The 16107-nt window shown below is 43.8% G+C and overlaps 1 protein-coding gene across 9 annotated transcripts in view; it reads right to left on the bottom strand.

Annotated features, from left to right (window-relative positions):
- The window catches only part of PHC3 (polyhomeotic homolog 3), a 32978-nt gene extending 21457 nt beyond the window's left edge, over window positions 1-11521 (bottom strand). For 5 of the 9 annotated variants that reach the window (XR_003543034.2, XM_027733278.2, XM_027733277.2 and 2 more), the window contains exons 1-8: window positions 11475-11521; window positions 8505-8652; window positions 7617-7775; window positions 6122-6199; window positions 4428-4586; window positions 3875-3973; window positions 2575-2815; window positions 179-1056 (exon numbers count right to left, since the gene is read on the bottom strand). Coding sequence is in view for 8 of the 9 variants with exons in the window: in XM_027733278.2 (XP_027589079.1) it covers window positions 179-1056; window positions 2575-2815; window positions 3875-3973; window positions 4428-4586; window positions 6122-6199; window positions 7617-7775; window positions 8505-8630 (1740 nt within the window). In the remaining variant the exon portion in view is untranslated. The remainder of the gene's footprint in view (window positions 1-178; window positions 1057-2574; window positions 2816-3874; window positions 3974-4427; window positions 4587-6121; window positions 6200-7616; window positions 7776-8504; window positions 8653-11474) is intronic. The other 4 variants (XM_027733279.2, XM_027733280.2, XM_039381875.1 and 1 more) reach the window with 4 other exon arrangements.
- Window positions 11522-16107: the final 4586 nt, after the last annotated feature.

Raw genomic sequence — 16107 nt, 5'->3', positions numbered from 1 at the left:
AAAAATAAACCAGAGGAAAAATGTCTATTGTTTCCTTAAAACTCATTTCTATAGTCAATAGCTTTCTTCTTGTCCTCTGTCTAGCACCTGGCTTAGCTCCCTCTGAAGTCAATGGTCCAGAGTCACAGCTCTGCAGAAGCCCAGGATAAAGAATAAAGGATGTAATGTTACCACTTACCACTGGAGTTTCAATGGGAACCGATGGCTGCACCTGCAGATTTACTGCGACAGTCTGTGGTGGTGGAAGAGTTTGAAATGGCAGCTGGACCAGAGCTTCTGCAGCAGGAAGTTCTTCCTCAGAAACCAAAGTGTTTTGAACCAAAACCTGCCCCTGGGACAGAATTTCAGGCTGCACTTGTAAAGACTGCACAGACTGCAAGGGCAGCGGCTGAATCTGGGTGGACGATGCCGAGAGCTGGGGAGGAGCAGCCAGAGGGATGGGAGCGGACTGCAGGGCGGGATATTGCTGGTGTGGCGTGGAGGGCACGAGCTGCTGTCCCGGGGACACCAGGCCGGGCTGCTCCACCGCCCCGATGTGCACGGCGGGCGAGGGCGGCAGCGGGAGGTGCGGCGGGAGGTTGAGCGGCTGCGCCACCGGGCGCACCGGGGTGCTGGGAGCGGGCGGGGGAGCCGCCGGCTCCGGCTGCAGCGCCGCCGGCACCAGGGAGTTCGCCTGGGACTGGATAAGGGCTTGGGGGTGAATAATTATGGTGGGGGACTGACTCGGGGAGTGCGACGACGGAGGGGACACCACCACCGACTGCTGCGCTGACTGGGATGGGCTGGGAGAGAGCGTTAGAGGCGGAGGATGGATGTGGATCGGCGAGCAGTGGGACGGGACACTGCTGGGAGCCGGAGGAAGCCCGTGGCTCGGGAGGGGCAGACAGTGCTGGGATGGAGGCGGCTCCTGGCCCGAAGGAGTCTGGAGTGCGATCGGCTGGACTTGCTGCTGCTGCTGCAATATCAGCTGATGATGGGAAATCTTTGGAGGTGGTGAATGAAGTGGGATCTGCTGATGCTTTACTAGAGAATGAGGTTGCAATGGAGAATATGAAGCTGTGAGAGGAAAAAAAAAAAACCACACCTGACAATTAGTATTTATTTCTTCAAATCCTGAAAACATTATAAAATACTTTAAAAAGTTTTCGCTTTAAAGATCAGCACAATTTTTCAAACACTTAAGATACATGTTTAGAAATATCTTCTTTGATAGCACACAGTACACAAGAACAATTTATTAGGAGAATATATCCATTCCCAAAGGAAAATGCAGCAATGAATAAAGAAACGTAGCCATGCTTTTTACATATATGTACTTTCTAGATAAAAGTACATAAACTTATCTTTTTGGAGCCAGTTCTAAGATCCAGCCTATTTAAGCTTATGTTTATTATGTTTATCTATTTAAGTTGATCCAGCTTATTCAAGAATTTCATGCAACCTTAAAGGAATTAAACCTTTGCTTTGAAACAGACTGGAATAGAAATTATAAGTATGTCACAATCATCAGGATTTACTGATAACTGCTAAGTTAAAAGTTTATTTAGTCTCTAAGAATAGTATTATCTAAAACTCCAAGAATTCAGTATAAATTTAAACCACTGAAAGTATTTGCCTGAACTTGAATACACAGACTGAGAGGTACAATCTAAAAATAGTGCAGCTTCCAGAGATACCACCTTAAAGTGAACCAGTAACTCACTAGTAATTCCTTACAGCACACACACATATTGTCCTCCACATCCAAACCTCTTCTTGCTTTGTCTTGTCCACTTGAGAAAAAACTCATTTATGTAGGATTTTTATGATTTATTCTGCTACTAAGGATGGATTTTTTCCTTACCAAACTGAGCTCTGAGAGCATTAGGGCTCAGTACCTCCAGAATGTCTGCCTCCAAATCCCACTCTTTCTCTAAAAGCTGCCATTAGCCAAGCTGAATTCCACAGAATTCAGAACAATTGTCTAAACTACCCTCACTCTTTCAAAATAAGGAAGCCAAGATGCAAATAAGCTGCATGCAATGGAAAGTGCTTATCTAACCAAGTGCAGGTTATTTTCATTTATCTCTTAATACAAAATACTAAGATTCTGAGCATTATTACCTATGGATTTATAAAGGTACTTGATAGAGGAACATTCTGATGACACAGACAAGACAGAAGAAAACAAACCAACCACAAACAAATAGATTTTGATGAGAGCAAGAGGCTTGACAGGGTTTCAGCCCACATAATGCTTCCCAGAGATTGGGGATGACATGGCCTGACAATAAGTATACAGGGAGACCAGGAATGAGAGCCTTGGTTTGTGCTGTGATTCAACTGTGTATTGCAATTGCTATATTGTGCTTGTAGTGTGATTTAAGAACATTCCTGCATCACTGCATCTGCTCAGTCAACATCCTGTGCAACATCCAATATCAACAAATAAATAAATTTACTATTAAAATTTAAACTCCATTCATGTGGAATATCTAAAAGAACTCTGTCAGAGAGCGCTGAACTCTGACAGAACCGTAACATACCAATTATTTTAATGAAAAGAAGTGTCCTGTCGCTCTGTTTTCAGCCTACCTGGTGTTATTAGGTGATGTATGCTGGATGTCCGTGTGACCGGCGTGCTCCGGCACTCCGGAGTTGGGCTCTCGCCTTTCCTATTGCTTTCTGAGGGATCTGGTTGGCTGCCCTTGGAAATGGTGACAGGTTTATTCGGGCACAGGGACAATGACTGGGTTTGACTGCTGCTCTTTGGTGGGCCATTCTGGGAACTTGACAGCACACCCAGCTTCTGACTGCGCAACGTCAAGTTCTGAACCTGGGAAACGAGCAAAACACGAAAAAACCCAAACTATTTAAACGTCCACGACAAACATCAGGCAAAAATAGCAAAAAAAAAAAAAAAAATCACATTAAGTAATATTTCTCATCCCATGTGATTAAAAGAATCTAAAAATCTGCATAAGCTATAAAATTTAGAGAAGGATAGGGCTCTTTATTACTTTGGCAATAAAGAAAACACAGAAAAGTCTTTTATTGAACTTCCAAAAGAAATGGAAATTGTTCATTAATTTGAATTAAAACTTTTTTTCTTTTATTGTGCCTTCAAAGTGAATGACACAAAGCATCTTAAGCAAAAGCAATTTTATTTTCATACAGACACTGCACAAGTGCAGTTGCCTGTGAGTGAGCTCCAGACACCAACATAAAGCAGACCTTGGGTGGTCGGTGGGATCAAAATCTGCTCTGTGTTATCCATGCATTAACAAAACTGAGACCTTTGTTTCTACAGTGATATTAATCTATCTTTTCCTGACACCTCCAGCGTCACATGAAACAACAGGTTTGCCTTCTGGAAGTAAATCAGGCAGAGATTATTTTCATTGAAGTCTGTTATATCACAGCCAGGTTCTGTACAGAATGATCCCAGATCTCCAATCCTATTGCTGAGCTAGAATTTTATTTTCAAGGATAATGACTTGTACACTAATTTACATCATATTTACATGAAAAAGAGGACTAATTATTACCACCATCCACTATTTTGATTACATGACCCCTTCCTTACTCAGCATTTAGCACTCCTGTAATGAACAGCTAGTTTATACTTCTCACATGCTCAGCATGTCACCACAGGAAGTGTTCAAACCCTGTTCTGAGTACAACTCAACCTTCAGCACACCTTCACAGATCAGGTGACCCACCTGAGATATCCATGAGAGGAGAGAGGAACAGCTGAGTTTGGCAGGAGCCCTCCAGCAGCTCAGCTGCTCTAAGGTCTGGGGTGAGCCGTTTTTATAAGCACACAATGTTTCCTTCCTTTTAAGTTTTGGCCCACTCTACTGCACAGACCTTCCATAAGTTTACACAAGCTCACCTGAGTAGCTGCAGACTGACAGGAAGATGAGGAGGATGATGAGACAACAGGAATGTCAGACTGGACAGCAGCCACAGTGGTCGCAGGAGTAAAAATAAGCTGTTAAGCAAGAAAAAAATATATGCCAACAGACTGAAATTTTTTAAATCTGTAAAAGAAATGCAGCACCTTAAGGAGATACATAAATTACATGTACTGATGCACAGATTCTAAGATTCACTACTTTACTGTTAGATTAACTTACTTAAAGAACAATTTATCATGGTAGTTTTAAGTAAATAAAACTAAATGAAAATAATTTAAAATATTTGTTCTACATGTTGAGAAAAACCTTTGAAATCTATAAATACACCTATGATCTGTTACACAAGAGGACTTCCCCTGCAATATTACAAGTGAGTGAAACAAAGACAAGAGAGCAGCCCAATATCTACTATAATAAAGAAAGAGAACTTCAATCTTCCAGTGTGTCAAAACGTTATTTAACAAGCAGAGCTGTGGAGACAACAGGGTTGGACCTAAGCCAGTCTTAAGGACTGTAATCCAAACTTACCATCTGAGCTCGTAGGTACATTTGAGCCTGGCTTGCACTCAGGGTGGGAGAGGTGCTGCCCAGCAACATCGTCTGCTGGGTGATGCTGCTGCTGGTGGTGTTGGAGGTCTGAGAACGGCTTATTATCTGTGCAGGTGTGGGAGAGGTGGAGAGGTTAATCTAAGGAAACAAAAATATTGCCTCTGTCATGGAAATTCAGTCATCCTATGGTCTAAAGCCAGAAAGCCTTTGACAAAAATGGCAGGGGCAGTTGAAATCTCTGAACTGTAAAGGGATCAAAAATATATTGACCCAATCGTCACAAAACTGAATTCTGGCAAGATTGTACGTTTTGGTTCTTAAACTGCAAGCAACCACTTTGCAGTAAATAATAATAAGCAGTTACGAGTATAAACAATGATATTATGAAGTCTGAAAAATATACCTCATAGAAATACACATTTATAGAAGAAGTAGCATGAGCCCACAATATTTTAACAAAAACACATGAATTTTAATATTGAAGCATTTTTAAATGTTTATATTATCTGCCTGGATTGGTATCTTCTGTTATGCTTGTTATGCAACCTTATCAGGATACTTCTTTGTGCCACCACATAGGGACTTTAAATCCTCATTTTCCATATGCATATTGAAAAATGACTGAAGACTACAACTTTCTCTAATTTCATATTAAATGTTCCTCAACAACTGCTCTGTAGCATCTTCTCAAAAAAAAAAAAAAAAAAGCTGTTGTGGTTTGGTTTTCTTTTTCCTTTTTCTTTTCTAACCAGTCTAACAGAGTTAAGTGCCCAGCTCTTTTACTTAAAAGATTTCCTTGAAAAACCCCAGCCCAATTATTCTGTTAGTTTAACATCAGACATCTTTAAAGACTTTCCCTCCTAAATTTAATGAATGAATGATTTTACTTCTAACAACTGTAAGCCAAGCCAAGCCAAGCTATGAGAGCTTAAAAAAATATACAGTTAAATCACTGAAGCTATGCACTGGAGTCATGAACAGCTCGAGGGTGTGATTAATAAGCAGGATGTCTGCAGGACTAACAAATCCAACGCCAGACAACTGTAAAACTGTAAAGACTGTGCAAATTATATGTCTGAAGATGCCACTTAAAGAAATACAACATGAACTGAACACAGAGCTGCTCAAAACTGAAACCTGAGCACATGCCTAGATTATGGGAAGTGAAAGTGCGAAAGAGATGCATGATAAAAGATGATAATCAATAAAAGAATGAATGCTATAAACATTTCATCAGTTTCATAAATATACGTTAGCATTGACTTGGATTCTTTAGCTTCGGTGCTCTTTATCACTGATACACAGTAAATGATTTTAATCTACTGTAGTGCCCTCAATAAAGAAACTAACGTGGAAAATCCAATAAGAAATTGAGTAAGAGTATGAGAGCTCAGGGAGTGACTCCTGCAGGAGTTTGAACAATCGCTGGTGCTTCTGGAGTGAGGAGCTGCCCCTCAGAGCACCAGGAGGGGTCTGGGACTGGGGAAGCCAACACTGGCCAGCAACAATAGCAGACAGCACCCAACGCTTACTACGGAGTCTTGCAGTTTACTCTGCAATACCAATTTTAACCGCACAATTTTAAATCCTGACATATTTTCTGCTTTTCCCAGTAGCCATGTAACAACCAAGCAGGGTTGGGAATGGATGGAGGGCTGTGTTCAGTTACGTACCGAGGTCTGCGACATGCTTGACTGCTGAGTGACACTCCCAGGGGGGGAAGTACATTGCCTCCCACCTGACAGGCTTGCCTAAATAGCAAGAATAGGTGTCAAATATTGAAATCAGAAAGGGTTTAAGTGTTGTTCATATTATTGCATAAACCACGAGAAATATCCCTCTCTACCTTTACCTTTTGTCTGAGTTAACAGTAAAAATAGTTTTCTCAGTGGAAACAGTTTTCAGCGAAGTGCGCTCTGCACTGTGGAATCCTATCTGCAAGGTGCTAAATTCCTTGAATTCCTACCCAATTTCAGGCATGAAGGTTCTATCAGATCAAGACTTGAACAAAACCTATCAGAGGTAAAGTCTATCAAGCTGTTAATGACGGAGCTTACAGGTCAGCTCACTACCTATGACACTCAGAACTTAAAATGTGACATCATTGAAAACTGTCATTGTTAAAACTCACATATTTTTACTACAATTAGACTCCTCAAAAAAATAAAACAAGCCTTACAAATGCCGTAAAGAACACCCTCATATTCCAGAATGGTAAATTATGTATGCACATCTAGAGTCTTTCACAGCAGGCTATTCCAGCCCTTCTGATGATACAGGGACAGGGATTTAGGTTTCTGTATGAACAGTCTGATACCAAAACCTCTCAGCCTCCCCCAGCTTGCTTTCCTTTGCTCTGTCTCAGTAACTGTATATCCACACACAAATACATCACAACAAAAAAAGACAAATCAATATATTACCACAATCTAATGAAAAAGGTGTAGAAGGAAAAGCCAGGAGCCAAAAAGAGCCAGTCCAGTTCTGACACCAAGCAGCCATTCCCCTGAGGTCTTTAACTCCATTTTAGCATTTCCATGTGTAAAATCGTTAACAACCACCTCTCTCTGCAAAATCATATTCTCAATCTAAGGTCAACTGAGGTCAAAGGAAATGCTGCCACTGCTTGAGCTCAAAATGGGTCTCCTCCAGTGCTCACTAATGTTAAAAGCTGTGTTTCAGAAATGAAATGTCATTTACCTCCTACATTTTCACACTCAGAGTTACAACTGAATTTTACTATTACTTACAATGCAGCCAGATGTGAGGTAAAACACACTAAGATGTTCATTATTTTTATTTGATTTTACTAGGATACAATGCTATTTATTGCTTTCCCCATCAACATTTAGAGAAAATCATGGGATGAAGATTGAAGTAGTCTATTTTTAATATTTATTTTATTACTGCTTGATGATTTACATGATGCATTATAATGCATGCAATAAAGCATGGAATGGTTGCCTACTGGAGCATCTATACCACTAGACAAAACCCTCCAAACTGTTTGGAGGAAGATACAATTTAAAATAACAATGTCATTAGAACATAACAGTGAATTATGGTGAGGCTTTAAGCTCAGGCACTTAAGCTGTTATTACGTTTGACAACGACTGTAGCCCTGCTCTAGATAATACACCGTTCTTTGTCAGTAATCTTCACTCTCACCTGTGGAACAGTTGCCAGACTCTGAAATTGGGTACTGCTTAAGTGCTGCTGCTGCAGAGCAGCAGTCTGCAGCATTAGATGCTGCTGTTGGGCTGCATACATCTGCTGGAGGTACTGAGCAGCTGAGCTAGGAGGACGATGCAAGGCCTGCTGAATAACCTGTGATGAATCAGTAGGTAATTAATTACAATTACAAAGCACACACCATGCTGACATGATGTTGAAGTTTACCTTTACAAGGAGACACAACCAAATAAATTCTTTTCACACCAGTTTTGTAATACTGAACTTGCTCCATCACTGTTCTTGCTAAAGTCACAGAGCATTGTCAGCATCAATATATTCATGCTCTCAAGGACAGCCTGACAATACAGCATCATTCCCAACACAACATCCCAGCCTCTCAGCTGCTTGTCAACACATCCTACATCATGTTCTGCTTTTTGAGAGACCAGGGTAGTGTGTGAGAGACCCAATTACGAAACCCAACAGAATAGACTGTACAGAGTTCAAGGAGACCTAATTTCAAGAGAAGCAAGAAGGGGCTGGATCCCACACAGATACCTCTGGGTAGTCAATGTTGCTCAAACAGCTTTATTTTGTAAAGGTTTATGTTAATAATCCATACCCTTAGCACATGATGAACCAACCAAACTTTCTAGTGTAGCATTTCCCCCCTCCCTTATTTGGGAGTCAGGTCTGTACCCTGCACTGTCCTTAAGTGGTCTGACATCCTTCAGTAGACAACACCTCCTGAAAATGGTAAGTCAGCTATGCAGACAGACAACAGCAATTAAGACTGGAAAGTTAATCCTGTGTAAAGTATTGTGCAATGCCTGTACTGAGAGCTCTGTACAGGACAGGGGAGAACATCCCACAGCCCAGTACCTGGACAGCATGTCTGTCGGAGCCGCTGTAGACGGAGATCTGTGGGAGCGCAGTCCGGGAGGTGGAGGTGGTGGCGACAGTCGTTGTAGGTGCAGAACATGTTGTTGTGTTTGGTTCATTCTCCATCGCTGTGCAGCGCCCGTCCAGCCTGGCAGGACGGAGATAACAGTGATCACAAACAAGGCCAGCACGCATTGATGTTAAACACAAAAAAATCAAAGTTTTGCTGAGATAAAATAACAGACGGTTTTCAAATGGATAAGATTTGTAGAATCACAGAATGATTTGGGTTGGAAGAAACCTTAAAGATCATCTCGGCCCAACTCCCTGCCACGGGCAGGGACACCTTCCACTAGCCCAGGTTGCTCCAAGCCCCGTCCAACCTGGCCTTAGACACTTGCAGCGACAGGGCAGCCACAGCTTCTCTGGGCAACTGTCCCAGTCACCACCCTCAGAGGGAACAATTTCTTCCTAATACCTAATCTAAATTTGTAGTATTTGCTATTGCTTGATGAAATTTACTGAGAAATGTGGTTATAATCTAAGATCCATCAAAAGTTGCTCAGGAATACATGCAAGATTTCCAGCCAGCTACAAAGGCATACTGCCATATCCCTCTCCCTCACAGCCCAGCACTGAACTGCTGGTTGATCCTGGACAAAAAGCAAAACCTGTTCTTGGTAAAAATCACTGGTGGCATGTTTTGTTTGGAAAGAAAGGGAAAGGATATATTGAAAAATGCTTTTTACAGCAATACCTCACACAATGCAGCAAGAAACAAGGAAGAAACTACCTATCTAATCACCTCAGATGATCCTCCCCAGCCTGATAATTCCCTCTGCTGCAGAGTACAATCTCTCTCCCAAAATGTCATCTTTAAAACTGAAATGAATCACAAACCTCAATATATGAGGGGTGTTTACTTTGGTTTCTTTTTCAGTCTTAGTACTATAATTAACAGGAAACAGCATAGTGGCTGTTTATTGCTTTTAGAAGGATGTTAATAAAAGGGAGGAGGGGAAGATGTGTTTCCTTCTTACCATAAAGAAGGGCTCAGAGAAATCATCAGAGAGAGCTGTACGTACTGGGAAAAAAAGCAGCTTTGCCAAGTGCTTAACAAACCACCCATTGGATGCTGCATCAAACGGGAACATAATTAGGAGTTTCAGCTCACACAGCTGGAAGCAGAACACTACAGTGCCAGGCTCCACCTTCACCTCCCAAAACACAACTACTCTGCGAGCAGAGCTGCACACGATGCTCCAGCTCCTGGGCACCTGCAAGAACTAAACTTTAACAGATATATGGTCACCTAAGGACCTCTTGCCCATCATCATATTGGATCCTTGCATATACTTTGCCATCAAAAAAAATTCATGGCAATGAAGGATGCTTTAAAAGTAGAGATTCCCTGCTATTAGAACTAAAGAAGAAGTATGATCTGCTGTTAAAAATTCAGATGTGCTGTGCATTATCGATGCCATTTGTCTGCCTACATCAGGGCACAAATTAACACACACAGGTTACCACTCCAACTGCAATAAAACCAGCATCACTTCTAAAACCACTTTACAATAATTTCACATAATGAAAAGTACCTCAAAAAACCAGTCCTGTCTCCTCCAGAGGACATTAAAAGCACTTCAAAATATTTACACCTACAACTTGTCTAGCTAGTTTTTGCAAAGTTATGCAACCAGTTAAATGAGCCTAAGAAAACAACACTGGATGTATCATTTCCTTCATTCTCAGCCACATTTTGGATGTGTTATAAGCAAGATGTGCAACATATCCCACTTGCTAACTATTCCATCACGAGTTCACCCCATGAGAGCTGTTAATCCTTTAGCTCAGAGTGTCTCATTTTCAAAAATAACGCTGTCACTGCCCAAGTTGTTCCCATAATGGATGTACAATGAAAACAGGAAAGAGCACCTAAAATTTTGCCCAGCATCTCCTCCGACACCACACTTCAAGCAGGTATGATATGCTAATTTGGAGTAAAATTAATCCTTTTTAATGATGAAGACCTTGCAATGATGCTCTCGAGCAACTTTTAAGTCAAAGAACTTCCGTAATACAGAGTAAGTTTTAAAAAACGCACTAAAGTGACTTTAAACCACCACTATGGATTTAAGCGAGCCCAAAATACAAAGCACAACAGAAAACTATATTGAAAATAAGTGTTTATTCAAGCAGTAACAGTACAAGATGCCACATAACTTCAAATTACTGTGCATAAGGTAAATATTCAGTAGTTTTGTTGCTTTATAGTTTTTGGTGAAATCAGACATCGTAAGTAAAAAAAAATACCTGCTAGTCTATGCCAGTAAGGTTAAATTACCTTCACGGTGCACACGAATATCACAGCTCATGTTTTATAAAGTTTGGTAAACACCATGATAATAACAAACGTTGCTGACAATCCGCAACCATAACTGTTATCTAAAAATAGTCGGGGCTTTTTTTTTTCTTTTTAATATATACATTTAGTCTTATTCTTTCCATTCACAACCTCCCGCTACAACTCCAAGGGTACAAACCACAAAAAAAAACCCAAAAAACCAGAAAATTTCCTCCAAGCCTAACCACCCACAGGCATTTTGGTATGTGGCAGAAGGCACTGAAAGAAATAATTAAATAACGGGAAAAAAAGGTAATAAAATGACAATAAAACAAATAACGAAGGTATGCTCTGTGGGAATACACCCCACGCCACGCCGTGAACCGTCCCCATGCTGAGCAGCCCCGCGGCCCCCTCGCCGGACGCCCCCCGCCCGGACCCACCCTCAGCCCCCGCCTCGCCCAGCCCGGCCCCGCCGCCGCCCCCTCAGGGGAGGAAAGGTGGGCGGGAGGGGCCGGTCCGCCGCCGGGGCGCGGTCAGGGCGCGCGTTCCCCGCCCCTGCGGCCCGGACGGGGCCCCGCGGCTGCCGCTCGCCCGCGCCCCGCGCGTCCCGCCGGGACACTCGCCTGGGACGCGCCGCTCAAGGCGCCGCCGCCGCCGCCGCCATTTTCTCGCCTCCCTCACGGGGGAGGCGCCGCGCGCGCGCGGGGCGCGGCCGCCGCCGGGCACGTGACGGGGCCCACCGCCATGTTGGCGCTGCCCGTGAGGGGTCGGCGGTTTGGAAAATGCGGTGTTCTCAATCAAAATAACCTACTCATTTCCATGTATAACAAAATAGAGACTCTTTCAAGTGCATCTTACATTTAGCAGCTGCTGCTTCGATGCTATCAGCAGCTTCTCGCTCTTAATCGCAGCACAGCCATCCAACTTTCCTTTTTGAGGCTCTGCCTGCTTCATTACACCCTTCCTGCCACCCATCAGCTCGAAGCACTGTGTGAATATGAGTTAAAACAGTATCTCTGGTCTCTCCTGCATCACTGATATATATGCACTTTGACAATACTTACGGGTTTTGGATGTATTTGGATGGCTGTGAGAGGTGCCTTCAGGATAAATCCTGTGTAACCTCCCTTGCCCATCACCATAGGTACTGTGGCAGCTGCACTGGGGGATCTCAGAATGGACTTTTGGAATTCCATTTGGAATGGAAGTCCATTTGGCATGGACTGTGTAGGGAGGTGGTGGAGTCACTGTCCCTGGAGGTGTTTAAGGAAAGACCGGACATAGCACTTGGTGCTCTGATCAAGTTGACATGGTGGCTTTCGGTCATCGGTTGGACTCGATGATTGCAGAGGTCCTTTCCAACCTAACTGATCCTGTGATCCTCCTGAAGGGGATGGGGATGTGAGAGCCAGGCTGGGGGATGCCCCAGCAGCTGTGGGATCACTGTGAGACAGTGACCAGCTTCATACCAGTGCAGGGAGGTTGTGGTGAGGGGCCCAGTCTCCATCACACCCACAGCTCTGCATGTGGTACTGTGAGGTCATTCAGGTTACTGTCTGGGGAACAAAATCAGGCTCATTCCCCAGTGTGCAACAAGCCAATAATGACACACTTGAGAGCGACATGGATTATTTATTTCAGAGCTGCCCAAGCCCAGATGCTTGGTGGTATCCCACAAATCCAGCACACCCCACTGGACTTTCCACACTGTCATTTATACACAGAAGTTTGGAGTTAGTCACTTCCCAAGCACAGCCCCTCTATTAGAGTCAAAGAATCCCAGAATGGCCTGGGTTGGAGGTACCTTAAAGCTCATCTCATTCCACCCCACTGCCATGGGCAGGGACACCTTCCACTAGACCAGGTTGCTCCAAGCCCCGTCCAGTCTGGCCTTGGACACTTCCAGGGATGGGACAACCTGTGCTAGTGCTTCCCTACCCTCACAGGGAAGAACTTCCTCCTAATACCCAATCTAAACCTCCTCTTTGTCAGTTTGAAGCAATTCCCCCTTGTCCTGTCACTCCAGGCCCTTGTAAATAGTCTGTGTCTTCCTTGTAGGATCCCTTCAGGCACTGGGAAGCCGCAGTTAGGTCACCCTGGAGCCATCTCTTTCCCAGGCTAAACAATCCCAATTCTCTCAGCCTTTCCTTTTAGAAGAGATGCTCCATCCCTCTGATCATCTAGGTGGCCTCCTCTGGACATTAGGATTCATTATTAATTTCTAAAGTACGTAATCCCAGCTAACTTCTACACATGCTCCAGGGAAGGGTCTGCACCTGGCCAGGGTCTTTTTGACCTGTAGGCATGATTTTTGGTATTACAATGAAGATAGTTCAGCTATAGTATACAGGGACCTTGAGTATTTTGCCAAGTTAGCACTGTATGCATAGACATCAACAACTTGATTTACTGCTTCCTTAAAGCTTGTTGCTTCCAGGATGTCCTTGACTAAGGGATGCATCTGCTGCCTGTCCCACCGATGAGTTCTCCTTTCTTGCTGATTAGGCTTGAAAGTATACAAAGATCTTACATCACAGAACATCCTGACTTCAGATAATTCTAACATATTCCGCATTTTGCAACAAAGTGAGCACAGCTGCAGGGACAGGTACTGCAAGGTTCCTGTGGGAGTGGTAGAATTCAGGTATGTGTTGCTTGGGCCTGTGACAAATGAGCTTTATTTTTTTCATGCTTTAGCTACAGTAGGAAAATGGAGGATGTGGTAGATGCTGCTTGGAGAGTGCTGTTGGGAGGTGAATCACAAAATAGTTTGGGTTGGAAGGGATCTTTAAGATCATCCAGTTCCAGCCCCCTGCCATGGACAGGGACACCTTCCTCGTTCCCACGGTTAAGGTCAGGGAATTACCTGCTTGTAGTGCTTCTCCATATATGAATACCTGCTGCTCAAGGACCTCAGCAGCTCCAGCCAGGGCACTGCTGGTGAACTATTAACTTCTCTGAGGAATGTGAAACAGCCTTTTATCCCTGTTAAGCGAGTTTTAACTTCCTTCCTATATAACACTGCCTCAGAGCTTTCCCTGCTATGGGGAAGACTAACCCTCCCCCTAAATTAACCATGATTCATCAGAATTGAATTATGTCAATAATTCCAGTCTGAAATTAGCAGCTCCTGCATATTACCAGGCATAGATGAGCAAAGCCCAAACTCCGTGAAGACAACTAGTCGCTCCACCTCACAGACCCAATTCAAATTTTACGTGGGACATCTTGATAAACTCATCCCTCTTCATGAAATATATTTCTGTGATGAAGCAACGTCTTCTGTATCTTAGAATTATGCAACATTATTACACAGCCTTAGGTATACCGGTGTTTCCAAAGCTGTTGTATTCCCAAGGATACAGAAAGAGTGGCTCCATGCAGTGAGAGGCAGAGAACTGCTACCTCAGACAGGAGTGCTGGTTCATGGCAGTTTAAATATTTTATACAGAACCAGCTGTATGAATGAGAATGAAATGCTTGACCAACTGCTGACTGGACATTTAGCCTCAAGCTGCACCAGGGGAGGTTCAGGTTGGATATCAGGAAGAATTTCTTCATGGGAAGGGTTGCTAGACATTAGAAGAGGCTGCCCAGGGAGGTGGAGACCCAGCAGGAGGCAGAAAACATGTTGGAAGTCTTGGTGCAAGACACGGGTGAGTTCAGGTAAACCAAGGTACTTCCTGTTGTACAAATAAGACTCTGTGGATGCTGGGTGGAGCAAATAACTTGCTTCTGGGGAACAAAGAACTGAACAAATCCCTGCAGGAAGGTCAGGTAGCAAAAAAAAGCTGTACTTTGCAACCACAACTAAAGTAAAGAAAATAAGGCTCTAAGTTGTTTTATCACAAACATGAGGAAGAGCCAAGTGTGTTACTTTGGAAGTGCAGCAGCCTGTAACAAAAAGCTGAACTCCAGGGTGCTCCAATACTGATTGGAGGGGGCAGTGGGAAAAAGGAATTGTTTTACTGTTACAGAAGAAAAAAAATGTTCTCATTTTCTTAGGACTGCCGGAAGCATCCCTCAGTTCAGGAAGTGTTAGGCAATAAATGTGTGTTGTCAAAGTTATTGATGTTAAATAGGCAAAGCTGAGAGGAAATACTGCTTGCAGTGATAAGGTGGCTTATGATTAACAGCTTTAATCAAAATACCTTTTGTTAACCACCCTCTTTACCCTCTCAGTGAAAACAAATCCTTCATGTTACTTTTCTAAAAAAAGTATGTATGGGAATTAAAGCTTCGCCTGAACTGACCATATTGTCTTGTGGGGAGTCCACCCTGCATGGAGTCTTGAGAATTCCCACAGAAAACACTTTGGTCCCTGGTAATTGTAAGAAATGCATTGCCATCATTTCTGAACAGCTCCTGCTGCCCATCAGCTCTGCACTGGCTGCTTTTGCCACGGATTTGTGTTAACATCCAGAATTTTCTGTCACCTCTCAAATCAGATTGGGATTAGCCACAACAGTGGAGGAGTCATGGTGTGAACTGATTGCGAAGGAGCTTAGTTAGATGTGTCCAATGCTTTTTATTCCTGGCATTGGGATGGCAGTGATGGGTTTGGTTTCATGGAACAGCTCAGCTGGAGCTTGGCCCACAGATGGAGAGCTACGTCCAGCCAGTACCTCTATAGGCATTTCTGGCTCTTTCAGCCTTAAAAGAAGAACAACTGCAGAATGGTTTGGGTTGGAGCACTAAAGATCATCTCGTTCCAACCCCCTGCCATGGGCAGGGACACTTTCCACTAGACCAGGATACTCAGAGCTCCATCCAACCTGGCCTTGAACGCTTCCAGAGATGGGGCAGCCACAGCTTCTCTAGGCAACCTGTGCCAGGGGCCTCACGTCCCCCGCAGGGTAGAATTTTTTCCTAATATCTAATCCTAACTCTTTTTCAGTTTAAAGCCACTACTGTGTGTCCTGTCACTCCATCCCTTGTCCAAAGTCCCCTCTCCAGCTCTTTCGGAGCTCCTTTAGGCACTTAAGAGGGCTTTCAGGTCTCCCTGGAGCCTTCTCTTCTCCAGGCTGAACATCCCCAGCTCTCCCAACCTGTCTCCAGAGCAGAGGGGCTCCAGCTCTCGAAGCATCTTCACGATCCTCCTCTGGACTCACTCCAGCAGCTCCACGACCTTCTCGTGTCCAGGATCCCGGAGCTGGAAGTAGCACTGCAGGTGGGATCTCCCCAGAGCAGAGGGGGAGAATCCCTCCCTCGCCTGCTGCCCACGCTGTGGGGATGAGCCCCGTCGGTACCTGGGTA

Source organism: Pipra filicauda, unplaced genomic scaffold, assembly GCF_003945595.2.
Source record: "Pipra filicauda isolate LSUMZ 115617 unplaced genomic scaffold, ASM394559v2 scaffold244_size1468961_pilon, whole genome shotgun sequence".
Taxonomy (NCBI): domain Eukaryota; kingdom Metazoa; phylum Chordata; class Aves; order Passeriformes; family Pipridae; genus Pipra; species Pipra filicauda.
Note: the sequence above shows the minus strand (reverse complement) of the source record. Positions and strands in the feature narration are given on the sequence as shown.